The sequence below is a fragment of the Caenorhabditis remanei genome, chromosome X (assembly GCF_010183535.1).
Source record: "Caenorhabditis remanei strain PX506 chromosome X, whole genome shotgun sequence".
Taxonomy (NCBI): Eukaryota; Metazoa; Nematoda; class Chromadorea; order Rhabditida; family Rhabditidae; genus Caenorhabditis; species Caenorhabditis remanei.
The window spans coordinates 16,550,184-16,576,378 of NC_071333.1; the positions used below are offsets into that span (position 1 = coordinate 16,550,184).

The 26,195-nt window shown below is 37.9% G+C and overlaps 9 protein-coding genes across 9 annotated transcripts; 7 read left to right on the forward strand and 2 right to left on the reverse strand.

Annotated features, from left to right (window-relative positions):
* Positions 1-1,449: 1,449 nt before the first annotated feature.
* On the forward strand, positions 1,450-3,337 carry GCK72_025326 (uncharacterized protein; the record flags this gene model as incomplete). Its single annotated transcript, XM_003100166.2, has 3 exons — positions 1,450-2,365; positions 2,615-3,044; positions 3,094-3,337. 3 exons carry the CDS (start codon positions 1,450-1,452, stop codon positions 3,335-3,337), a joined length of 1,590 nt encoding a protein of 529 aa, XP_003100214.1.
* A 2,067-nt stretch (positions 3,338-5,404) lies between these two features.
* GCK72_025327 (uncharacterized protein) lies at positions 5,405-6,712 on the forward strand (the record flags this gene model as incomplete). Its single annotated transcript, XM_053736295.1, has 7 exons — positions 5,405-5,468; positions 5,532-5,680; positions 5,731-5,940; positions 5,999-6,075; positions 6,127-6,228; positions 6,273-6,430; positions 6,477-6,712. 7 exons carry the CDS (start codon positions 5,405-5,407, stop codon positions 6,710-6,712), a joined length of 996 nt encoding a protein of 331 aa, XP_053579861.1.
* A 304-nt stretch (positions 6,713-7,016) lies between these two features.
* GCK72_025328 (uncharacterized protein) lies at positions 7,017-8,382 on the reverse strand (the record flags this gene model as incomplete). Its single annotated transcript, XM_053736296.1, has 5 exons — positions 7,017-7,089; positions 7,137-7,317; positions 7,372-7,550; positions 7,602-8,240; positions 8,294-8,382. The coding sequence occupies 5 exons, from the start codon at positions 8,380-8,382 to the stop codon at positions 7,017-7,019; spliced, it is 1,161 nt and encodes a 386-aa protein (XP_053579862.1).
* Positions 8,383-8,663: 281 nt separating this feature from the next.
* Positions 8,664-9,917, reverse strand: GCK72_025329 (uncharacterized protein; the record flags this gene model as incomplete). Its single annotated transcript, XM_003100186.2, has 3 exons — positions 8,664-9,578; positions 9,648-9,818; positions 9,867-9,917. The coding sequence occupies 3 exons, from the start codon at positions 9,915-9,917 to the stop codon at positions 8,664-8,666; spliced, it is 1,137 nt and encodes a 378-aa protein (XP_003100234.2).
* A 400-nt stretch (positions 9,918-10,317) lies between these two features.
* Positions 10,318-11,573, forward strand: GCK72_025330 (uncharacterized protein; the record flags this gene model as incomplete). The annotated part of the gene is made up of 3 exons (XM_003100150.2): positions 10,318-10,368; positions 10,417-10,587; positions 10,659-11,573. The coding sequence occupies 3 exons, from the start codon at positions 10,318-10,320 to the stop codon at positions 11,571-11,573; spliced, it is 1,137 nt and encodes a 378-aa protein (XP_003100198.2).
* Positions 11,574-12,150: 577 nt separating this feature from the next.
* GCK72_025331 (uncharacterized protein) lies at positions 12,151-13,740 on the forward strand (the record flags this gene model as incomplete). The annotated part of the gene is made up of 7 exons (XM_003100223.2): positions 12,151-12,194; positions 12,249-12,374; positions 12,424-12,569; positions 12,623-12,822; positions 12,874-13,104; positions 13,386-13,464; positions 13,511-13,740. The coding sequence occupies 7 exons, from the start codon at positions 12,151-12,153 to the stop codon at positions 13,738-13,740; spliced, it is 1,056 nt and encodes a 351-aa protein (XP_003100271.1).
* A 1,552-nt stretch (positions 13,741-15,292) lies between these two features.
* GCK72_025332 (uncharacterized protein) lies at positions 15,293-20,855 on the forward strand (the record flags this gene model as incomplete). The annotated part of the gene is made up of 15 exons (XM_053736297.1): positions 15,293-15,354; positions 15,406-15,715; positions 15,762-15,929; positions 15,974-16,236; positions 16,290-16,576; positions 17,488-17,563; positions 17,642-17,852; positions 17,990-18,154; positions 19,106-19,223; positions 19,563-19,626; positions 19,705-19,999; positions 20,049-20,219; positions 20,266-20,388; positions 20,436-20,572; positions 20,621-20,855. 15 exons carry the CDS (start codon positions 15,293-15,295, stop codon positions 20,853-20,855), a joined length of 2,685 nt encoding a protein of 894 aa, XP_053579863.1.
* An 883-nt stretch (positions 20,856-21,738) lies between these two features.
* Positions 21,739-22,217, forward strand: GCK72_025333 (uncharacterized protein; the record flags this gene model as incomplete). The annotated part of the gene is made up of 2 exons (XM_003100135.2): positions 21,739-21,821; positions 21,911-22,217. The coding sequence occupies 2 exons, from the start codon at positions 21,739-21,741 to the stop codon at positions 22,215-22,217; spliced, it is 390 nt and encodes a 129-aa protein (XP_003100183.2).
* A 996-nt stretch (positions 22,218-23,213) lies between these two features.
* GCK72_025334 (uncharacterized protein) lies at positions 23,214-24,528 on the forward strand (the record flags this gene model as incomplete). Its single annotated transcript, XM_003100206.2, has 6 exons — positions 23,214-23,287; positions 23,381-23,684; positions 23,738-23,905; positions 23,949-24,071; positions 24,114-24,247; positions 24,294-24,528. The coding sequence occupies 6 exons, from the start codon at positions 23,214-23,216 to the stop codon at positions 24,526-24,528; spliced, it is 1,038 nt and encodes a 345-aa protein (XP_003100254.2).
* Positions 24,529-26,195: the final 1,667 nt, after the last annotated feature.

Sequence of the window (26,195 nt, forward strand, 5' to 3'; positions counted from 1 at the left end):
ACGTGGTCAAATGATTCCTAGTAAGTGATCAACTTGCTTCTCCAAATATCCATCCAGCAAACTGAACGAAACACAAAAAAAGTGCTGCAGTTCAGCCAGTTCTGCTTTAATCCTCTTCATTTTGTAGTCCTAACGCCCTTCTTCTTCCAAAGCGAGACCACATTTTTCGTGCTATATCCTAAATTCTATTTTCGAGGCGTAGGAAGTGGTAGTATAGGCGCCAAGCACCTCATGTCCAGGATGCCTAGGTGTGGGAAAATCCACGTGGGAAAGTGACAAGTACTAGTTTTGTTTCACAAGTTTCAACTCGCGATGTTGCTTTTTGAAATTTGGTTTTAGATCCGAGATTGAAATCAAAATCATTCTTGTAAGGTTTCTTATCTCTTAAACATAATCTCATAATCGTTGTCTCCTCTCAATTTTTCAAATTTGAACCTTGGCGATATATCTGACCAACGTAGGCGAACATCTGTTATTTTCGGTGGAATAGTACAAAGAATACCCCCCAGGGAGGTTTTCGACGCCATTAACGTCTGAGATATGACTAGCATTATTCATGCTTAGGCGTTCTATATATTTTATATTTCTAACAAAAACCTGTTAACGACTAGTACAGATATGATGTTTCAAAAGTTTTTAACTTTTCAATAACTTTTTCCAAAGCACAAAAAGCAGTGAGAAGGATGGGCACCCAACGGAACAAGAAAAAAGAACGATATCATATTTCCTAGCACCTTGTGCTCTTTTCACGCCTTCCCACTCTATTTGGTATCATTTTTCTTTTAGAAATGTTTAAAAAGAAGAGAATTTTCAAATTTTAATAAAAATTTTGAATTTTGATACCAAACCTAAAAAAAGATCTTATTTTGAAAAATAGAAAAGAAGAAGCGAAACACCAAAAAATTTACTTTATCTTCTCATGCTCCGATAGTTCCGAGAATTTTAGTTGATTAATCAGTTATTCTGAATTTTTGAATTTCGAGAATTAATTTCAACTTCATTCCTTGTTCTCTATTTTTCTATTTCCGTTTGTCCCTTTGCCCTGTCTCTGTTCTCAACCTATTTTCACTTTCCATGAATTTGAATTTCAATCAAAACATTGTCTCCATTTTCTCACACATACCCTACCGTATATCCGTTTACTCATTGTTTATCCATGTCGAGTTCTTTTTTTTTCTCGAGTTAAAGATTCATATTGTAGGCGGCGCCGGCGACCCCATAGGAGAGGACACGACACGTCTAAGTTAAGGAGGAGCCCGAGGAGCCCTTCTTCAGAGCCAACTTTGGGAGCGAGAGCAACACAACCTGCTCTCAGACACAAAGAGTGACACGCCCACTTATTGTGGAGCCGTCCTCTTCCTTCCCGCCTCACAACGAATTCTGAATTTTCTCTCTCTCTCCCCTTCGACACCATTCCTTCCCCTTCTTCACTTATTTCTCACTGTCATCATGTCTACAATGCTGATGGCGCCTTCATCATCAATCCTGATGAGTACAATATCTACCATTACTTCTACGACACCTCCATCGCCGACATTGTTAAGTGAGCCAATGGAAATTCAGTTTGAGATTATGTTCGTTATGGTACTATACTCTTGTCTAGCAGTGACGGGAGTCAGTGGAAACTGTTGGGTTCTCATGAAAGTGATAAAACAACTATCTGGATGCTCATCTAACCGGAGCAGGCCATACAAAACCGCCGTTGTCCAATCATCCGCCTACGTTTATCTTATTATTCTCTCCGTGGTGGATCTGTTGTCACTCATCCCAGTGCCGATGATTGTCACAGATGTCTATGTGAATCACTTCCCATTCGGACTATGGGCCTGTAAGCTCAGCTACTTCTGTGAGGCAATCAACAAGTCCTTGAGTCCCATGGTGCTCACCGCCTTGTCGTTAGACCGCTATGTCGCTGTCTGTCACCCAACACTATACTGGCTACGGACGACCAAATTCTCATTGGGAGTACTCGCTGTCTGCTTTTCGATTTCCCTGATTTTCATCATTCCGGTGACCCAAAAAGCGACAATGCAAGTGATGAAAGACCATAGTGGCGATGAAATCGTTAAATGCGCGTTCGATGGTGGCTCGGCAAGCGATGTGTTCGACACCGCTCAAGCAATCATCTGCTATTTGGTGCCAATGTTCCTGATTTGTGCTGTCTACTTGGCTATCTTGTACAAGCTGTGGCGTCACACTAGATTCTCAACTGTCGGAAAGAAGACCAGCATCTCGTTGGGAAGAGTTGTCAGGTGCAGTGTAATGGTTGTTGCATTCTACTTCGTGTGCTGGACACCATACTGGGTGATGCGGATTCATTATCTGATACTGCGATTTGTTGAGAAAAACAGTGGTGGTGTGTCAGGTGAGTCAAGAAAATTCAAAACACAGAAACTAATGCGCGTGCAAATGCAAATTAGACACTTTTTGCGGTTTTGTTATTGTGTTCGCTTTTGACAAGAAAAGAAAACCTGATGAAAGAGAGCCTCTTTAGAATTTCAAGTAGATTTGATTGGTCACTTCAGGAAACAGAAATCACTCTTTTGTCTGGTTTGCAAATTCTTATTTGGAAAAATTGAATTCCATCACCAAAAATCAAAAATGAACATTTCAGTGAAAAACGGAACTATGACTGAAGACATTGTGGTGACTACCACCAAAGCAACAATAACGGACAGTAACGAGTTTTCGTGGTCTTCGCTTTTCGATTTCATCTCTGAAACACGGTGGCACAATATACAAATCGCTGCGATCTACATTCTCCATTCATTCACATATGCACAGTCTGCATTCAACTGGCTCTTCTATTCGTTTCTCAACCGCAACTTACGCTCGAACAACGGCCGAGGAAACGGAACACGATCTGCAGCTAACACATCCGTGTTTGACAACGGAAACGCAACAAGCACCGTCAACACGTCTTTAACACCAATTTGGAAGAATATTCAACAAATGGGAAGTCATATTAAGACTGCTGGACTTGACACTCGTTCCGCGCTTTTGAAGAAGTCGCCGTTCAAAGGGAAATCCAAAATTCAGTCGAGGTGAGTCAGAATCCATCTCACTTTCTCATTTAATTCAAAAATTTTCCAGAAGTGCCGCATACCTCGACTGTTCATCAGCTCATATGCTACGCCCTGCATCCGAGAATACACTGAGTTCATCGCTTCTTGAGATTCCAAGAAGACCATCCCTGATACCGAGACAAGAACCGTCTCTTGTCGGAAAAGCTCTTTCGTTTACAAACATACCGCAACCCCAATATCAACGAATAGAACAGAAGGAGGAGTCATCTCATGGAGGTGTCTCCGAGAGTTCTTCTGTTGAATGGCTGTAGATATCGATAACAATTTTTCCACTAATTATGTACTTTTTTCCTCTTGAAATATCATTTTTGTCCCTCACTGTACCTATCTTCTGGTAACATAATCTGAATTTCTTCTTCTCCTGTCTCTGGTCCCTTCTTCTTTGTCCTCTCCTTCCGGTATTTGTTGTATTTGATCTAAAACATTCATGTCTCCCTTTTTTCCTTACACAGAATCAAATCAAATTGTTTGTTTTATCATATCACAGTAGCTTTTCTTGGATACGACTACCGGTCCCCCATTTCCTTCCCAGTTTCTGTATTTATAATGTGAGCTTGCCAAACCACCAAACAAAAACAACAACTTATTGTTATTATTGATAGAAAAAAAATGGATCTCGTGTATTTTTTTTTCGGACTCGCCGGATAAAGATAAATAAATAAAACGGTATAAATGAATAAATATTACGAAATGTAATGTTGATGAAATTTTATCTATCTGAAAACCAAGGAGAGAAAAACTGGAAGCCAAAGCTCGCTTCCATTTTTGAGTATAAAAAAACAAGCGCCCGGAAGAAACTGGACCGCAGTGCCATACCTAATTGGACTACAATATCATATTTCACTGTACTGGTTGGTGGTTGGATGCGGATTGCATAATACATAACATCTGGAGTATCAAACAATATTTTGCAAACAAGAGCAAAAAAATAAAATTCCTGAAAGATAGAGCGTGGGTGTTTCCCAGTATTCTTAATGAGTTTTTGGTTCTGCAAAAAAAGTCAGACGAAATGATTTTTTTCATTAAAAAGATTGAATTTTCATTAGGCGCCCGTTTCAGACAAACAATTGGGTGAGGAATTGCAAAATCTTTGATGATCGATGTCTTCTGGAAGTGATTTCGGATTTCCTACGGATTTCTCACATGTGTCATATGAGAATTTGATTACTTTTTCGTTTTTCCCCCAGTTTGCATCACTGTTGAATAATTAAGATTCCTGCTTGACATTACTCATCATTAGTCGGTTTCAGTTTTAGATGCAATCAGGGAAGGGGGCCTGCTTCGATGACATCACAAAGAAATTGGCTAGTCTGACCAAACACCTGGAGCTGTTGTCTAAGGAATGCTGTGCTTCTAATAATTGGTGATTCTCCCAAGAAAACAAAGTTGTTCCAATTTTCCACTGGTAAGGGACCGGTAACATTGTGGCTTTGAAATTTTACCAATATCACTCTCTGGGGTATTTTTCTTGGTATGCTATCTAACTGGTTTTATAACTATGATCAGAATCTTTTTACTCATTTTTTCAATTTTTAATATTCCGGTAGAAATTTTGTAATCAAAACAGTGATGTGTTTTTTTCTTTCGGTTTTTGTTCTTCTCTTTTTTCATATATCCTCTTTTTTTTGTAATTTTGAGGTAGACTGAATAAAAAGGGGAATGGGATGAAGACATAAATTATTCACAAATTTTCCGAACGGAAAACACCAAATGACCTCTTGAATACGACGCGCCTGAAAATATGGATAACACTGGCAAATTGGAAAATTCCAGAATTCCAGAGCCCAGCATTTATTACGGTAGTGTGACTCAAGACTCAAGTGTGGACTTATATTGCCTCGTTTTTTGTCGAAAGTGGGGAATTAGGGCTCACGGGATGGAAGACTATGAAAAATAAATGGTGTTTTCGGTTTTCTACCAAAGTGGGAGGACAACGACTCGAGAACGTGACGAAGCAAGCGGTGTAGCACTGCAAACTATGGGCATAATTCATGAAAGATGTTCGAGTGCACCTCACAGAGTTTTTCTTGCGCCAAACTTCAAAATAATCATGTACGGGACAAATCGTGGTTTAAAGTATTATTATTGAGACTGGAAATTGCAATGAGTTCATTGTTTCCTCGCTCCTGTGCTTTCCACTATACGATTTGCTGAAATAAAAGAAATAATAGTTTGCTGACAATTTTTTATGACCCAATATTATCAGAAAAGTCGTTGCATCAGCCAAAACTACGTGATAAGCTGTTTCCATCGAGAAACTGTATAAATTGAGGTGATAAGTCGCCGGAAAATTAGTTAAGTTCATTCAATTCAGAAGTATGTTGTCGGCGACTGCACTTCTCTATGGGTTCTCCATACCATTTATGTATATGGTGTACAAGGGTAAGTATATAACATCTCGAATATCATATCAAGAGTTTTATTATGCAATTAATGTTGTTCCAGTATTCAAATGGGCTTATAGTCTACGCGTGGAGAATATGAACAAGAAGACCGTGGCAATCTCCGGATGTGATTCAGGATTCGGGCGTATTCTAGCTGTCAGACTTGTTAAAGAAGGAGTCCCAGTAATTGCTGGAGTGTTGAGAAAAGAGGTCGGTGGAGTGGGACACTCAAAAACCGGAACTGAAATAAATATTTTAAGAATGGTGAAAGCTTGAAACGGAATGTCGCTAATCCAAGTCTCCTCACATACGGAACACTTAATGTTGGAGATGATGAGAGTGTTAAAGAGTTTGGAAAACTAGTGGAGAAAACTGTGGAGGGCAAAGGGCTGTGGGGAGTTGTTGCCAATGCAGGGATTCTTGGAAACTCGGGACCAGATGATTGGCTTAACACACAAGATTACATCAATGTAAGAACTATTCTAATGAACTAATTAAATAGCTAATTATGATAACTAATTATTGAAGACTATGCAAGTCAACACCTTTGGAGTCATGAGATTCATCCAAACTCTCAAGAAGTTTGTGAAGAAGCAGCAAGGAAGGTGAGTTCGATCACACCACCGAAACGTGCAAAACATTTTATATTTTTATAGAGTTGTTATCATTTCTTCTATTTCTGGTCGAACTCCACGTCCAACCGTCGGCCCTTACTGCGTTTCGAAACATGCTGTGGAAGCATATGCTGATGTTATCAGGTATGTTATCTGTGTCTTGTCAAATAATAACAATTTAATGACAGACACGAATTGGTCGACTTTGGTGTCTCGGTGCATTTGCTTGAACCGGGATTCTTCACAACTAACATTACACAGACAGCGACTAATGACTTGGACGCCGTGTGGAATCGACTTGACGATGAGACTAAGAAGGAATACGGAAAGGAATTTTTCGATGCTTGTATGTTTTGGAATTAGATAGTTATATCATAATTATTATCTTTCAGACAAGCACTCCCGCTTCTCTCGTCTTTCTCACTGTGCCGATGACTTGAATCCAGTAATCGATGCCTATGAACACGCTCTGTTTGCAAAGTACCCGAAAACAAGATACTGGGTTGGCTGGGACACTATCCTCTTCTACATTCCATTGGCCACACTCCCAACTTTTGCCCAAGACTGGTTCATCTCCTACCAAAGACGTGATCGCCCAGTTCCTGCTGCCGGAGTGAAACGTCATTGAGCATAGCATAGGATATTTTGTTTGGAATAGTGATGTTGAACATACATTTCAATTATTTTTATGGATTGTAGATGTGTCTTGTTTTGATAAATAAATGAGCAGATTGAAATGAGGGGAAAAAACTAATAATGTCTTGAGAAGCATCGCTACCAGCTGAGTCATTCCAGTATGAAAACATTATTTGTTATCATCATTAGATGGAATTTAAATAATCCAACAGACACCTTTCTCTGATTTTCATAATAATATGGAGAGAAACTAATATTTTTTTATTTAACACATAGAAAAAAGGGAATTATTGAAATTAGTTGATTACTGGAGCCACAACGGTGTTTGCCAATCCACAACTATTCACTCCTCGAGCCAATCGGAAATATCTGCAGAAATGATTTTCTAACAGCTGAAAAAAAAAGATATATTTCACCCGCTAGCACCCCAAGATGTGCCCCAAGAGTTTTTGACAATCCAAAATGCTGCCTCTCCTTCTCCTCCATAACCGACAATAGTCAATGCATGTGATCCCATTGATTTTTCTGCACAGTCGTCAGCGGATGGGTTGAAGATTCCAGAACGATAGCTGTACATGGCCTTGGTAACGCTCATTCCTGAAAGTCACAAATTATTCGGTTTTTTTCAAATATTTATTATGGGGGACCTACCAAAAGTAACTGGTCCTTTAGTACCAACCCAGTTGGCGATTTCCTCTTCGTTTTGAGATAGCATTCGAAAGTCATCAATGAACACTCTGGTATCATTTTGCTTCAACATGCACTGGTCATGCTTCAAAGCAGAGTATGGGTACTCCTTTTCAGATTCCAACCCGTTTTCCTTCACAAATCTGAAAAATCAGGTTTCTGGTGCTTTCTAACGAATAAAGTTACAAATTCACCTCATAGCATATGGACGGTATCCTCCACTACATCCATTGTTTTTGTCATCACAATCAACCATTTCTTGTTCGGACAGTGAGACTAGCTGATTCTTCCTAATGGCATGCTGTGCTTCCACGGCAGCTACCGTAGCGAATGCCCAACACGAACCACATTGTCCTTGATTTTTAATTGGAGTCAGCTTTCCTTGGTCTCTCCAGTCAATTGAAGCTGGTCGTTTAACTCCTGACTCCAAATAGCTACCCTCAAATCTCACTTCCTCGGAGCCATCCGTCTTAACGTTCTTGTTGTCATAAACAATTCTTTGCAACTCTTCATTAGTCCAATCAGTAAATTCGTTTACATCAAGATCCAATCCAAAATGTTTTGCCTCTTCCGCTTCGAATTCTTTCACATTTTGCAAGAATACCTGATAGCGGTACTGAAATTCTTCCAAGGACGGGTATCTACGGTCGTACTTCAGGATGAAGTCATTGAACATTTGTTCGTATCTTTGTTTCTCCAATTTTGAATCAAATAGTTGGTAAACAAAAAGACCGAGAAGAGTTAACATGACAGCGAGGACCACTAAGGACAACATCTGTATAACAGCATAATCGCAGGCAAAAGTTTTGTATCCATTTGGGTATTTTCGATTGCTGAAAAAAACTCCAAAACAGAAGTTGCGAAAAAGTAAAAAAAAACAACTCACTTGACGGATCTTTCCATTGATATTAATGTAGCATCTTGATCCACTGTGCATTTTGTTTTTTCCCCATTTATGACTGTTGCACTGACCATTTTTGACAAACGAGTTAGCCAAACTCCAGCTAGAAATGAAGCGAAGTTAGAAGGTAGTTGAGGCCAGTTATTATCAGCACCCTTACAGTTCGCGACACTTCTTATCAGTAACTGTGATATTGATCGAGCACAAACTAACTAGGTTGGTGAATAGATGGGGAGCTGACAAGAACAAAGTCTCGAAGCAAATGGAAAATCAAAAGTTTATGGATGAAAAAATATTTATTGATTGACACAACCTAGTTTCAGTATATACAAAAATTAATCGCTAAGTTATTCAATTACTTTCTGCGGCAGCATTGTCCGTTTCCACATGGAGAGTAGTTCTGTTGGCAAGAGCATTGATTTGTCTGTGGAGCTTGCTGACATTGAACAGTAGCTGGTTGAGCTGCTTGGCATGAGTTTGAGCAAGATGATTGGCAGGCGGTTTGACATTGGGACACTGGTTGTTGTTGTTGGACACATTGTTGTTGGCAGGATTGTTCACATTGTGGGGCGCATTGAGCAGATTGAGCAACGGAAGCTTGAAGAACAATCTGGACAACTTGTGGAGCAGCTGTGGTAGTTGGGTTGTACATTGGAGCAACGGTTTGTTGGATGCATGAATTATCACAAGTTGGTTGGCAAGCTGGGGCGCAGTTGGCGTGTTGTTGTTGTCCTTGGTTGTTGTATGAATCGTACATTTGAGTATTCGTGTTCTGTCCGTAGATGACTTGTTGGGTGGCTTGAGCCGTTTGTTGGCAGACATTTGAACATTGGGAATCACAGGAAGATGCACATTGGTTAGATGGCTGTTGTTGCTGGACGCATGAAGATTGACATTGTTGCTGACAGGCTGGCTGGCATTGGGCTTGAGCTTGTTGAATCTCAAGTTGGATTTGGATTACTTGTGGAGCAGAGGTGGTGGTGGTTGGAGCATCACAAGCAACATTGCACTGTTGTTGGCACTGTGGTTGACATTGGGCAACTTGTTGTTGTTGTTGGACACATGTGGATTGACACTGTTGCTGGCACATTGGTTGACATTGGACAATTGGGGTTTGCGTAGTTGTGGTGGTTGGTGGGTTGTACATTGGAGCACATTGGGATTGACATTGTTGCTGACAAACTGGTTGGCACTGAGAAACCGATGGGGATGATTGGCACTGCTGGGTACAGCTTTGTTGGCAGGCTGGTGCACACTGGGAGGATTGTACCTAAAATAAAGAATGAAATTTTCGAAAAACGTGAGAAATGTTCGTAATATCTCTGATCGAAATGATTACCTGAACAGTTTGAGTTTGTTGTGGTTGAGCGCAAGAGCAGGATGGTGCTTGTTGTTGTACTGGAGCAGATTGACACGAGCAAGATTGCGTTTGTTGAACTTGCTGGCATGAGCATTGGCTCTGCTGGGGCTGGGCACATCCACATTGTCTCTTTTCACGAAGAACACTGCCCTAAAACAAAATATTTCAGAAAATATCTTGGAAAATTAGAGTACTCACTGATGCTACAAAAGCACATGCAAAAAATACGGCAAGAGTAGTGAAACGCATTGTAGTTGACGATTCAGTGTAAATGATCGAATGGTGATAAGTGTTGCAAGATAGCTTTTATACTCTTGGCTCTTCCATTAACAAAACTCTAGGAAAACTAAAAAACTAATCACCAAAACCTGTTATATATTTGAACAGAACAACTTTCAGTTGGTATAAGAGCTCGGAAACTTTTTATGGTATTTCCTGATCTAGATGCATCATCTCTCGCGGAACACTTTTTTACGCAGAGTTCATAATAATTTGTTTGCACTGGTGGGAAAAATCGCGCAAAAAAAACCGAGGAGGGCGGAGGAGCAAAGAGTATAGAAACGGAAAGCTGTTTCTAGGAGTATTTGTCCTGTAGTATATAAACTGACTTTTCAGAATTAAAACCATTCATATTTTATCATTTACTACAATGCGTTTCACTACTCTGGCCATATTTTTTGCATGTGCTCTTGTAGCATCAGTGAGTTCTCTAAATTTCCAAGATAATTTCTGAAATATTTTGTTTTAGGGCAGTGTTCTTCGTGAAAAGAGGCAATGTGGATGTGCCCAGCCCCAGCAGAGCCAATGCTCATGTCAGCAAGTTCAACAAACGCAATCTTGCTCGTGCCAATCTGCTCCAGTACAACAACAAGCCCCATCCTGCTCTTGCGCTCAACCACAACAAACCCAAACTATTCAGGTAATCATTTCGATCAGAGATATTACGTTATACTCTCAAGTTTTTCGAAAATGTCACTCCTTCTTTTTTAGGTACAATCCTCCCAGTGTGCACCAGCCTGCCAACAAAGCTGTACCCAGCAGTGTCAATCAGCCCCATCGGTTTCCCAGTGCCAGCCAGTTTGTCAGCAACAATGTCAATCCCAATGTGCTCCAATGTACAACCCACCAACCACCACAACTACGCAAGCCCCAATTGTCCAATGTCAACCAATGTGCCAGCAACAGTGTCAATCCACATGTGTCCAACAACAACAACCAGTTGCCCAATGTCAACCACAGTGCCAACAACAGTGCAATGTTGCTTGTGATGCTCCAACCACCACCACCTCTGCACCACAAGTAATTCAAATCCAACTTGAGATTCAACAAGCTCAAGCCCAATGTCAGCCAGCCTGTCAGCAACAATGCCAATCTTCATGTGTCCAGCAACAACAGCCATCCAACCAATGTGCATCTTCCTGTGATTCCCAGTGCTCAAATGTCTGCCAACAAACGGCTCAAGCCACCCAACAAGTCATCTACGGACAGAACACGAATACTCAAATGTACGATCCATACAACAACCAAGGACAACAACAACAAGCCAACTGTACTCCAGCTTGCCTACCAGCTTGTGATAACTCATGCGTCCAACAAACCGTTGCTCCAATGTACAATCCAACTACCACGGCTGCTCCACAAGTTGTCCAGATTGTTCTTCAAGCTTCCGTTGCTCAGTCAGCTCAGTGTGCCCCACAATGTGAACAATCTTGCCAACAACAATGTGTTCAACAACAACAACCAGTGTCTCAATGTCAAACCGCCTGCCAGTCATCATGCTCAAACTCATGCCAAGCAGCTCAACCAGCTACTGTTCAATGTCAGCAAGCTCCACAGACAAATCAATGCTCCTGCCAACAGAACTACACTCCATGTGGAAACGGACAATGCTGCCGTAGAAAGTAATATGTAACGGAATTTCGATCTGTTTTTGTATATACTGAAACTTGTTCGTTTCAATAAATAATTCAATCTTTCACATATTTTTTGATTTTAATGTGCTTTTGACTTTTCGACAAGAATTTACATGTGACACATCGATGGTACTTGATAGTTAGTAGATTCGCTAGACAATAGGCGCTCACGTTAATATTCTGGAAGGTTCAATTTAGGAGAAAAAGAATGACAAAACTTCTTCATCATTTTGCTTTGAAATGAAAAAGAAATTCAAAGCTCAACCTTCAACCTAACAAGTGATATCAGATTATCTTCTTTAAAGTGATGTGTACCCATTCAAAACCACTAGATCAGATTTTTAGAAACTTTTAAAACACCACTCAAAAATGATGGTAGACAGAAGAAAAACTTGTTCTAACAAAACAAACTTACTAATTCGAATGATACGGACAAACACCAATTTTCTGACATCAGACTATTATTCATGTATATAATTATCAATATTCTCGAGGAAAACAAACTATATATTAGACCGCGGTTTGAGTGCTGCTGGCTCAGAGCTTTAGTATTTTTATTCTGATTTGTGATGGAAACGAGAAATTGTTCGCTTCCAGCGCCGGGTTATTATTCGTAAGTTTTATTTGTTTTTTCATAGCGAGTAGGTTTTTATTTTCCATTTTTCAGGAGTATGATGCATAACTTTCATATTGTTAGTTTCCCGATATACATAGTCACCTTGAATGCTTTGTTCCGAGAAAACTCTCAAATATTCACTACTTACAAATACTATCTCATCGGACATATAATAATGTAAGCTTCAACATTCCATGAACGACTTTCTATGTTTTCCACTTTTCAGAAATATCATATCAGAGTCCTACGTGTCGTTTTTCATGCTTCCAATGACATATCTCCCACACCCGATGTTTCGAAATACTGGATGGTTAGCTCAATTTGGGTTTAGTGGAATGTTTATATTTTATGGATTAGCACAGACTGTAATGCGTAAGTGACAAAAATTAGAATGTTGAAAGAAAACGAGTATTATGAAATTTTAGTGACAGTTGGGTCTATCCTGGAAATGTTTTATTTTCGATTAAAACTTATTGCAATTTACAAAAAGGACTTGCTTAAAAAACTTCTCAGATTAGAAGTGCTAATGTATCGCACACTTATAATTCTACATCCTATTTTTACTACTGCAACAATGAACTACAGTATTGGTGTTGAGAAACGTGCAACAGAAAAGTTATTCAAAGTTAGTCCATTCTAATTTTCTTGATATCTAACATATATAAATGTATTTCAGGAACACCCCGAGTTACCACCTGAGGTTACTTGCTACTCCGTCATTATGGCAGTATTTGATGACTACGTGACGTACATTGTCACTGTCATTTATGGAATCGGAGTAATTCTCCAGTTTACTGTTTCAGGAGGAGTTCTGATGTATGTTTTGAAAGTTGTGAAAGCTGCACAAGGAATGTCTGCTTCTACAATTTCGTTGCAGAGGATGATGGTGTTCAGCTTGTTTATTCAGGTAAGATTCAGTAATTTCTATTTTTGCCCAAAGTCTGCACCTAGTTCAAAAATTCAAATTCGAAATCTCGAATTTTCGAAATTTCCTCAATTGAAGGGATTCGGTACATTCTGAGTCCGACTTTTATAATAGCAAAAAGAAATTACAAATTATAACCTGTTATTAAGTATTTCCCTGATCATATGAAATTGTAATTTTAAAGTGGTACTGAACTTTTGTAGCTACAGATAAATATTTGAAAATTGGAATCAATCAAAAAATATAGCAATTCACTTTTTCAGGGTACAATCCACGGGATGATGATAATGGTTCCGACAATGTTCCTCATATACGCGCTGTTCTTTAATTCAGCTCAGAACGGTACGCATGAGTTTTAGCCTAACCTTTCCAATCACACATCTAACAGATCTAGCACTCATCCTTCTAATGTGTGTAGCATATCATGGATTTGTTTCAACTTGTGCAATGATAATCTTCACTAAACCCTTACGAGAAAGAATTGTGCCATTCATCAGGTTTGGTGCTCCAACTGAACCGAGCAATGTTTCTGGGATAATAAGTTCATCGACTCGAGATGTATCATCTAATCATAGCCGTCTCTCAAGACAGAACAATCGGGATAATAATCAGGTATAAAATTTAAAAACTTTTCCTTGTATATATGAGTCATGTTTTCCATGTTTCTGTTTTTGAGATAAAGAGTTGAAGAAACGACATTTTATATTAATCACAAATTAGAATACATCAGAAGATCGTTATACAAATAGTTTAACTGCTGGCTCATCTCGATTACATGTTCTGGAACAGACGTGTCCTTGCATTTTCAGCTGTTGGGTCATCCTGAAAAAATGTATATTGTATTATAGCAAAATATGATAACATTATCGAACACACCCGTGAAATTTTGACCAGAATGTGGAATTTATTTGTTTTTCCATGCAAAAAGCGGGAATTTTTGAGCAAGGATTTCAAGCAACTTGGCGTGGCCATAAGATCTGTCTGATCGATAATCACGATGGGAAGATTGTCTCCCAGGAAACGTCGGATCGTCCCGTTGAACTCATCCTGAATATTCGAAATAAATGTAAATATATGGAGCAACATACAAATGAGTCCGTGAACATCATCACTTCAGTCAGGCTTGCCTTCGAAATTTTAACATTCGAGTTCTTTTGAAGAGTTGGACTGATGTAAATTTTACCAGTCATAGCCAAGTTTTGACAATTCTCAAAACGAGACGTTATGTGCGTCAGAGGTTTTGGAACTGACATCTGCAAATTAGGTAATGAAAAATCAATATTTGGTATCAACAGAATAACAAAAATTGAGTTTTGAAATTTGCTGCCGAAAAAAAAGTGAAAAAGAAAAAACACCTAACGACGCTCCAAGACACCAAAACTGCAAAATAACAATTATTTCTTCTGAAACCTAAACAAAACAATTTTGCCTGAAGACAAAATCAAGAGTATGTAAACGAATGATTCATTGACGCTGAAATGAAACATTATTAGCAAAAAAACGCACACAATTATTAGTGAGTGAGAGTCGTTGCAAGGGTAATAAAAAGTGTTTCGAAAAAAATTATGGGATTGATTTATTTATTGCTCTTAGACTTTTTCGTGCAGCATGTAGCTGGTCATATACTTTTGAACGTCAACTTGCTCAACTTGGAGCTGGTATTATACGAATCTAATTGTGGGAGAGTGAGTTTTTCTTCTTTTTTTGAGCAATTTAGCAACTCATCATTCATTGCGACCCTTTGTAATGCTCCAAAAAGAAAAAAATTCTCAACAGCTCGGTAACCAGACCGCTAAAACTTTGTCTTAGTCTTTTGTCTACCAACTTCCAGCACTTACCGTCAATTTCAAACAAATTACGATTACGAATGAATTATGTCTATAGTTTGACACTAGTTGCCAACAACAACTTCTCCCGTATACCCGAGAGATATCAGTGATTTGTTTCCAAAAATTAGATGTACATCTAAACTCGTGAGGATGATAATTGAAAGCACCCAGTCTCTTCTACATACACACTGCTTTTTTCTTATTTCTCAAGAGCGTGCGTATACGAAGAGAAGAGATCCCGAATTCTCATTATTTTTGTTGCTTGGTAACAATTACATCCTCCCCAAGATTTCCTTTCGTAGAAATTTTTATTTCTTCCAAGCGCGAAGTCTACAAGATCAATGCAAGGCACTTCCAACGTGGCAACTATAAGGATTCCAAGACCACCAAACCCGGACAATGAGTGAGTTTAGGGAGTTTTGGATTGTTGCTAGGTGACATAATCAATTTTTAGGACATGTTACCCCATCGAAACTTATCGGAATGGAGGCATGCCTTACACACGCTTTGGGGTTCGAATGAAAGACGCTGAAAACGCTCAAATCGTTTTCTGTGATTCATACTACGAGTTCAAGGCAATGGGCCGAGAACAATCGCTCAGTGAAATGGAAACTCGGGTGCATTTCTATACAGTACAGGATCAGAAACTGAGAGCTCGGGTGTCGTCCTTAACGTACGATCTGACTCTTCAAGAGGCTATGGAGGAGACTATTGGAATGTTGCTGGGAGGTGGTGATTGTGCAATTGACACCATGTTTTTCCAGGTTTGAAGTCCTAATAGTCTCAATTAATACATGTTTTTTATTCCAGGACTGTCCTTCATTGGATTTGGATTCCCTCGGTCAGATTTTTGTGAAGAACCTCTACATGGAGAAATCATTGCTAAAGCAGGAATGGATCACCAAGATAAAAACAGTTCAGCATGTGAACATCCGAATGTTTGGTACCAAGTTTTCAGACCTTTTCAATCATGATTTGGTAAGTTGAATTCATCAACATACTGTTTTTATTTACTAATTCAGATTGTCAACGCAGAATCTATTGATTTGCTTTCCGCCCGCACTTTCAATGACTGCGTTTTGGTTATCGCAACCAAACTGGACTTCCCACATCGTTTAACACAACTCAAAGGACAACAGAGACGTGTTTTGGATTACACCGGATTGAATTCACAAGAAAATTGCCACAACTTCCGCAACAACGCAGAATCGGAGCAATTCAAAGAGGAATGTGCAAGTGTGCTCATGAAAATCAAAGGTGCACAGAAATTCAAAATTTCACAAGAGTAAGACAAACACTTTTAATATAGAAAAATGTATTACCCGTTCTTTTTTTCAGAGTAGTGATGTTTTTCTCAATGAACGGCGGGCACACCCAGTGGTGTGCAACTTTTTCTTCGACTATGAATCATGTGAGATTGGAGAGAGATATCGATGAGGAGGAGAACTTTAAAATTTTCACAAGACAGGAATTTACTCAAGTTGTCGTAAGGTCGAATGCTACTGATTTCATAAGACAAACCGCCAACCGTTTGACGACCCGTCTGGCTTCTCCGTTCCGTAAAATTGGCAGTTTTTTCAATAGAGTGGTTGGACGAGTCAATCGTGACGGCTATGAACCACTTGGTAATATTTTTGAATAATTTACTTTAATTCCATCAGGAACCTAATTTATCTAAAGCCATCACCTACAGATATAACACCCCCCCCTCATCTTATTTCAACCCTTACAAAACAACTCCCTTCTTCTTCAGTTTAAATAGTCAGATTTCCAGAATAATCGAAGTTTTCCGACACTCTCACATATATTTTCATTTTAATAATTTACATTAATTCTTCTTTATTCTTTTCAATAATTCTTCTCCAATTACGTGCTTTCACTTTCTTTGCTTGCCGGCAACCTTCTTGTTAATTTTCTTAATTAAACAGATTTCTGAGAAAAGAATGTATTGAGAGGTGGTTTGCAGGAAAACTCTTCTCCGTGGATTGCACTAGACGGTCATCTGTAATGCCCTGAAAAATCCGCAGATGTGCAAATCACTGTCTTTACGTGACTAATCACAAATCAATATATTCTGCTTTCACATCTCGCTTGTTGATCTAATTTTCGAATTAACACAATGACGTACCCCAGTAATTTCACTCTTCCCAACATTTATTTTTCACAATGACGTGAGTTTATACTGATCATTCACATTGATGTATTCAGGAATACTCTAGAGACGCCTCCTCTCACATCGTCCATGCTTCTCCATGGGCATCTTTTATTTTCTTTGACTTGACAACAAACTGGAAGTAGCGTGGAACTGGGACTCCGCAATGTTCACACTCTCTTTTTCTCTCCTTCTAAGATTACCTCATGCACAATCAGGGGATAGAATAATGGTATTTCCGTTGCTTGGATACATGACTCCCGATAGGCTCCGCGCTTCAGTTATTTTCTTCAGCTCTTTCCAGCGTATCTTGTCTTTTTATTTCCTTTTAATTCTTTACACCAAGTTTTTACCCGTTTTTCTCAAGCAGCGTTTTCATTTCAGCCAACATGTCCAAAATTGGACTACCAAAAGAGGAATTGGCAATCAATGAAGAAAACTTGTCAATTTCTAGACAACCGTACGTTCCCACATCATATAGTTTTTGCGTATTTAGATGTTGAGCACTTAGACACTGAAAAGAGATAACTGTTTTCAGAACAAAACAAACCGGTGAAATATCGCAAAAGAAAGTAATTGCCATTGCACTACTCAAAATGCTAGTTGCTACCAACTCTGCTACAATAGTTTATAACAACTATCATTGGAACTTTACCGTACTAAACGAATATAACGGAACCATCCATACAAAAGTCTCATTCAATGATTATTCAAGTTTTTTGGGTTACTCTCATACTAATGCACCCGAAGTAAGATGGAACACAGATATGAGAACCGTGGTGGAGCAGACATTAAATGAACTGTTGGGAAAAAAACGACCACGCAGTTGAAACGATGGAATTGATGGTTAGTCAACTGGTTAAAGTAAAGAACGTTTTTTTTTCAGGGTGCCCTTTCATTAAAACTGCAGGGACTCGGTAACTTCACAGTGAAGACACTCGTTATCAGATATTATCTCCCAGATCTGATATGGATGGAGAAACTAAAAATAAAGAGAGTGCATATATCAAGTCTGAATGTAAATTTTAAAAGAATTCTAAATCTTGAATCCGTAAGTCAACAATTCAAATAACTTTTTATTTTCTGAACACAGATCAAAAATTCAAATATGGTCACTATCACAAAGGTCTATGGGAAATTGAACTTTTAGAACTGAAAGGAGCAAAAATGGAGAAGACCGAAAATGAGTAAGAAACTAAAACTAATGTGAAACACCTTTATCAAATCATCTATTTCAGCTTTTTAATCTTCATACCTATGTCAGGAGGAGAATTCTGTTTGCATGATTTTTCCACAACCTTCATCAGCTACTTGAGAGTGGTGAAAAACGACGATCGAAAGGTGATTGAATGGACTCCCGAACCAGAACAATTTCAATTGAGCCTATAGATTAAGAATGCAAACCTACTCAGTCTACAAAATGCAAATCGCTGGAATCCTCTTTCTGCAGTCTTCGAATCGTTCTGAAATCATTTCAAATGCTTGTCTGGAGTTGTTAACAAAGAAGAAGAGGACCGTGAGCCACTCATGAAACATTCTGGATATTTCATTTTTCCGAATTCCAAAACCTGATTCGATTGTAAACGAAATGTTTAATATCCCAATCTATTACATTGTTCTTGAATGTCTCAAATTAAAGAACCAGCCACATTCAGCGAAAATATTTAAAAATATCTTCTTTTCAATTCCACTTGTCATTTCTAGAAAGTTGGATACCTGCTACCATCCAAACTTCTTATGAATACTCCCAACTCAAAAATTTATTCTTACCTGAACAAACTTACATTATCTATCAGATACCGATCTGTTATACCTTCGAACCCAGAACACCTTTCTTTATCATGTCTTGTACCCTTCTTGTGAAATTTTCCTCAAAGTATGTGTTTTTCCATTTTGTTATCGTAAATTTCGCTTCAGAATGTTTATGAGAGGTCGCTTCCCATTGTCCCACTGTGTCTTATTCAAAATCCATTAGCACTGTCTGCAAAAACAAGCATTCTAGTGCGTCACCATCGGATGTTATTCAGTCTACAGTCCCAGTTTTGAAGAAAAACAGAAGAGCTGCGAAGAAAGTGCGGCCAAAAACGACCGAAAGAAGATGGTGCCTGGTACGGCATACTGTAAGCAGCGACGAGGTCTGTCAAAACAACCATGACCAGAGAGTCACCACGGATTGTTATTGTCTACAGTCACTGTTTTGAAGAAAAATCGGAGAGCTGAACGAAAGTGCAATCGTGCAGAGCGAAAAACAACTAGAAGAAGACGGCGCCTGGCACGGCTTACTGTAAGATTCACGGAGCTCAGTGAGTTGTCACTATTCTGTCTTTTTTCAAGCTCCTCCCACTTTTTGCTCAGTGGCCCCTCTCACTCTGTATTTATTTGCTCTTCTCATTTCATGCTATTATAATCCTCGATTTTAATTTTCTGTTTCATCCGATTTCATCTAATTTTTTTTCCAGCAACAATGCCTAGTCGATATTCAAACTTGGCGAGAATGCTAGACATGTCCAGCTCGGAAGAGTCGTAAGTTTCAATTTTCAGTAATACATTTTCAGTAGTACTATAGTAAAACATAAGTTGAATACACAAAGTGTTGTTCAGAATCGACAACATGGGACTACACGCAACTACAGTCAATCGTTTCGGCTTTCTAGCTCACAGTGATACACGTGTTGAAATGGTTTGTGACAGGATGTGTTATGAACTTACTGTTGCCAAGAAAGGAGATGTGTTCGATTACCTTGCGACTGATATTCGTGTTACTACTCTGCCGGAGACCGATGATGAGGAAGCAGATGTTTTCATTCAATACTACCCTCTAAAACTAGCAGTGAGGTATATGATGGAAAGATTGTTGGGAACAGAAAATTGTACTGTCAAGGACATGTACATACATGTAAGTAAAAAACACTATATGCATCTTACATAATATAATAACTTTTCAGGGACCCCACAACTTTAACGACTTTGGTGACCTCCGTAAAATTGTCGCAACAAATCTTTATCTAGAAGAGCCAATAGTTGATATGGGCTGGATCGGGAAACTTCACGCGGCCCACAATATTTATATCAAAACACTGGATCCTGTATGCTATCCAATGTTCAAACTGCCTGTCGTGAGTTAATGCAACTAAGACCAACCACAAAAAAAGTGAAATTTAGTTTATGAACTCACTATCCATCTCAATACATCCTGAAGCTTTTGGCTGTTTTTTGCACGTCAGAACTAAAAGGATCGCTCTGAAAGGAGACCCAAGTGCAGAACTTATAAGACAATTCTGTCAGGTACATAAGCGAAACAGGTAACATGTCTTAAATTGAGCAATTTGTAGAAATGGCAAGAAGAGAAAGAAGAAAGACGCCGAGACGTTTTCTTGTTTAGCTCCCCCAAATTTAAAGAGGATCAAAAAATCTGGGAAGAGGAGTTCTTGAAAATCGAGGGCACAATCATAAGGGAAACAAAAATTTGGTGAGAATTGGCAAAACTAGACTTGAAACCAAAAATAATTTTTTCCAGCGTTACAGTTATCATTCCATTAGATGAAACCTACCAGTTGCGTGTTGATATGACAAAATGGACAAGCTGCGTGAAAGTGGAAAGAATTCCTCGCGAACCGGATTATACCTGGTTTTATAATCTTTTGCACATCCCTATGACAATAGGCGTTGCAGTGCTTGGACGTCTCATTCATGAAATTACCAAAACCGGATCATTGGAGATATGCTCTCAGCTTGATGAAAATTTCCAATGACTAAATTCCATCTCCGCCTTGATTTTGATTTTGAACGGTCTGCTATGAATCCTGAATTTATCTGTTTAGAGGTAAAGATTCCGCTCTTTCTCTTTCAGTTATTTTGTCTTGAAATTTTTTTAATAGCTCTTAAAGCACTTCCCAATTTACCCTATTAATCCCTACTCTTTTTACAGCAGATCTCGATAATTTTTTCTATTTTCTGAACCCATTGTTTTGTGTTTCCTCTTATTCCTTTCCTGTAATCTCTTTTCCATTATCTATTACACCAACATTGAATCTGAGTTCGGCTGTTAGAAGTCAAAGATCTCGCTCTTTCTCTCACTGAATGTTTCTATGAATTTCAATGTTTTTTTTTTTCTTATGATATTCAATAAAATTTCTGCATCTAATTCTTTCATTTCATTCTTTGGACTATTTCAGGACTTCATATTTCAGCTCTTCTCGGATATTTCAGGCCTCCCTTCTGCCCCTGTTGCCAAATATTTTTCTAAATACTTATTTTGTATTTTTATTATTCTAGAACTCTTTCGAGGTCTACAAAATTAGAAATTCCCTCTTTTTTCCGTCTTACTGTATTTTGACCCATATTCAAAATACATCCAAAACAACCATGTCTACAGCTCAACCACCAGACAGCGTCACCACCAGTTGTTATTCAATCGACAGTTAGATATATATTTTGTTTTTGTCTTCTTTGTCGACACCAGAAAATCTTTAAAAAAAGACAGTCAAGAAAAACGAAAAACAACCAAAAAAGAGTGGTCACAATATGTCTTACTGTAGAATTCAGTGAGCACTGTAAATCACCAACTCCTCCCATTTTCTCGGCAAACAGCTTGGCGTTGTTTGACAGAAAAATTCACTTTGTTCCCCAGTAGCAATGTCCGATCTTGAACAACAACTGCAGGAAATGCCATTAAAGCCAAAAGATATAATGGAATTTTCATCCAACTTGAATGAACAGTAAGTGCCTTTTATGATATGTAGGAAGACATCACTAGAACATTATGCCAATTGACATGAAATATTTTTAAACGAATGTTATTTTTCAGAGTTCAAACCCCGGACGCATGTGTTCAAAATAACGATAAGTCAATCAATGAGTATTATTTTCAACTTCCTGGTGGAACCAGTCTTCACATAATCTACGATGATTCTATATTTTACTCCAATGTGTTTGAGCTCCACCACCAGGCAGCGTCACCACCGACACATTTGAGTTATAGTGAAACACATATGTGTTGGTACCACCATGCAAATTTTTATTGCTGGATCAAAAATGAAATACACAATTGGACTCTACAACAAGCCGGGACTACATGTGAAATGATGTCCACCATCTCCACATCAACTTTTTAAAGCTCCATCCCAGTTAACTATCAAAATCTGATTATGAATTCGTCTGCTCAGAGTTAAAGATCTTTCTCTTTTTCTTGCAGTGATTTTTTTTTCAAATTTTTTAAATACCTTAAAAATCACGTTCCACTCAACTCTGATTGATCCTCATTTTATTACTTTCTTTTCAGCAACTCTTTCTCTCTCTCTCTCTAAATTTTTTTTAATTTGTGAATCTATTGTATTGCGTTTTCTCGTTATTCGTTTTCTGTAACCTCTATTCCATTATTAATCCCACCAACATTGAATTTGGGTTCAGCTGTTAGAAGTCAAAGATCTCGCTCTTTCTCTCACAGTTTCTTTGTTTCAACTTTTCATGAACTTCAATGTTTTCTTCGTTTGATACCAATAAAAATTTATTTCATTTTTCCGTTTTTTGTTTAGATTACTTCAGATTCCTATATTTCAGGTCTGAAACTCAGCAATAGAACTTTCCATAACCATACTGTATGACGATTTGTACTCGGATACTTTGAATCTCCCTTCTTTCCTCATGCAAAAGATTTTGCGAAATTTTCATTTTTCATTTTTGTTATTCTAAGAATCGCTCCAGATCTGGAATAGAGGTACCTCTTTTTTCCATCTCACTGTATTTTGACCCAAATTCAAAATACACTCAAAACAACCACAGCTCCACCACCAGACATCGTCACCATCAGTTGTTATTCATTCGACAGTTAGATATCCATATTTTGTTTTTGTCTTTTTTATAGACAACAAAAAATCTCAAAGAAGAAAACAGTTCATGAAAAGCGAAAAACAACCAAAAGAAAAGTGATCACAACAAGTGTTACTGTAGGAATCACAGAGCACTTTGAGTAACCAACTGTAGATTTATAGAACACATGAAAAATTCATCCAATCTCTATCCGCGCTCCACCCACTTTTTTTTTCTCCATATACAGTCATCCTTCTTTTTGCGCAATTTAAAACAAAATTTCGCTTTATAACCAAGCAGAAATGTTCGAGCCAGGAACACCATGGGATGAAGCACTTGCTGAAATAACAGAACATTCGCTCAAATCCATCAAGCAGTGAGTTCCGTGTATTGTCTGTAGTCTATCAATTCTAGACCAATATGTCAATTGTTAAAAAGTCATCGCACTATTCATAAATTTGTTTTTCAGAGTCCGAACCCCGGAAACAAATGTACCAAGTGACAAGAAATCAATAAACTATTTCATTTTTCTAATTAATAGTGAAACCAGCGCTAAGATAATCTGCGATGGTTTTAAGTATGACTTCACTGTGGTTAAGAAAGGAAATCTCTCCAGTGACAGTGCAACAGTAATTTGTTGTTACCACACATCAAATTCCAATCGCTTGATCAAGAAGGAAACACACAACTTGAGTCTACAACAAGCTTTAGAAAATACATGTGAAATATTGTTGGGAACTAGAAATTGTGTGATCGAAAACATGTATCTAAAGGTATTATACGTGTTCAAGTTCCGATCTCACTATCAGTTATGATATCTTTTCAGGAAGATTATAAAATTATTCTAAAAGTGTTTGGTAACATTACCGTGACTAATCTTCATATGGAGGGGTTGATGCCTGATATGGAATGGATTCAGAAAATAAACTCGGTTACGAATGTTTATATTCAAAAGCTTGATTTAACGTATTCCGGAATTGTACAACTTTCTTTGGTACGTTAGTAATTCTCTCAATGTTTTCACTAATTGATTTCAGTTTGCCGACTCGCGTTGCATCATATTGGATTCTGAAGCTCACGATTATGTCTTGAATCTTGACAATACAATTATCATCTTGTATGAATGGCCAAAGTCCAATCTACTAAAAAAGCTGTGTGAGGTAAGAACATGTTTTTACCATCTTGATTCGAACGGCTTGTAGAAATGGATTGAAGAGGACCGAGCTGAACACAGTTATGTTTTTCTGGACAAAACAGAAGTTGGAAAGTTCAAAAAGAAATACGGAAAAAAGTTGATGAGCATTGAAGGAGCGAGAAAATACGAGTCTGATCAGGAGTAAGAATTTACAAGTTTACAATATCGGAATTATTATATTTTTCAGGTTCAACATTATAATCCCTATGATCAGCGAAGAATTTCAATTACGTGTTGTTTGTTCAAAAATGAACTGCTATATAACAGTAGAGAAGAAATTTGATGAGAAGTCAGGCAGTCAGAATGCAATAACTGGACGCCAACGCAGTCATCAAGATTCATTGTCATCAATGTTTGGAAGAATTGGGAATTTCAAGAAACGCGTTTCTAGATATATCAACTTCCATGTTCACCGCATATAATATAATGTATGCAAACATTTGACACTGGGTTATTTTTCCCACAAAATCGACTTGAATTATTTATTTGTCACTTATCCTGACTACCACTGTTTTTAATTCATATCCTTCACTATTTTTTCCAAATTTTGCTTTCTCTATAATAGTTCAATCAGATTGACACAAATGAAATGAAATATATTAGTTAATCAATTCATTTCACTATTACTTTCCGTTTCTACATGTTTTTTAATCGTGATTCATGCTTTTATTTGAATTCTTCCCAACTACTACTCCGGAGTTTCCCAAGAGACTGCGTTAGAAACATGTAAATGTTATGAAAAACTTGTTTCCAAAAATTTTTTTTGTAAAACACCTGCCAATTGCTAAAAAAGCTTCAAACTTCCAAAACGACGTGTGTGTGTGAGAACAAGAAAATTTCTAGCTTTTTGTTAACTTATTATCAGAAGTATTCCATATTTTTCGATAATGAATACCAGAAACTGTTCTATACCAGCGCCAGCTGGGTACAAGTAAGTTTCACTTGTTTTCACGTGCATAGTTATACTTTCTTAAACAGGTCCATGATGCAGCTTTCTCATTTTATTAGTTGTCCTGTATATTTGGCTACATTTTATTTATTGTTTACCAAAAAATCCACAGTTTTTAAAACATATAAATACTATCTTCTTATTCACACCATGGCGTAAGTTGTTTGAACTTGAATTTCGAGTATTGCGGATTTTAGAAACACGGCATCAGAGTTTTATTTTTCTTTGTTCATGCTTCCTACTACATATTTGCCAACTCCAATGTACAGAACAACTGGGTTATTAGCAAAAAAAAAATTGATCAATTAAAATTGTATAAAATTATAATTTTCCAGTAACCGTAGCATCAATAATAAAAATGTTCTACTTTCGACTGAGAGTAATTATTCCAAATTTTAAGGAGCATACATACTATAAAGCAATCAGGTCTCAGCATGCCTTGTATTTTATATTAATTTTCTCCACTCCATTTTTTCATAGTTTCACCATTCCCACAGCTTGGAATATCAGGAATCAACTCGAAATAAATTATTCCAAGAGAGTAAAACTAAGATTAGTCTAATTATAGTCTGAACTTACAGAACTTTCCCGATCTCCCACCGGAAGTCACCTGTTACTCTGTTATAATATTTGCACAAGATGACGTGGTTTTATCCACATTAACCGCGGAATACATATTATTAATGATACTAGTTTTCTCCATTTGTTCCAGATCCATCTATTATATGGTATCTGCTATGAGAAAAAATCATAATCAATCTCAAGCTACTATCACGATGCAACAAATGTTCATTAAAAGCTTGACTATTCAGGTTAGCGCATTTGAAGATTTTTATGAACATTACAATTTTCAGGCATTAATTCATTTTGTCATGATTTTAGTACCCTGTTTTTTCCAAGCTTATGCGCTCTTTTTCTATTTCGACTCATATGGTATATCTATAAAAGTATAACTTGTTTTTTTTTGAGTTTTGCAGAGCTGGCAGCCACTTTGATATTATCAGTCACTTACCATGGATTTTTTTTCGACAGTTGTGATGCTCGTATACACTAAACCACTTCACAAGAGACTAGTCATTTGCAAAAAGATGAATGTGCAACCTCATTCGGTGTACCAATCTCACTAATATGTATATTATA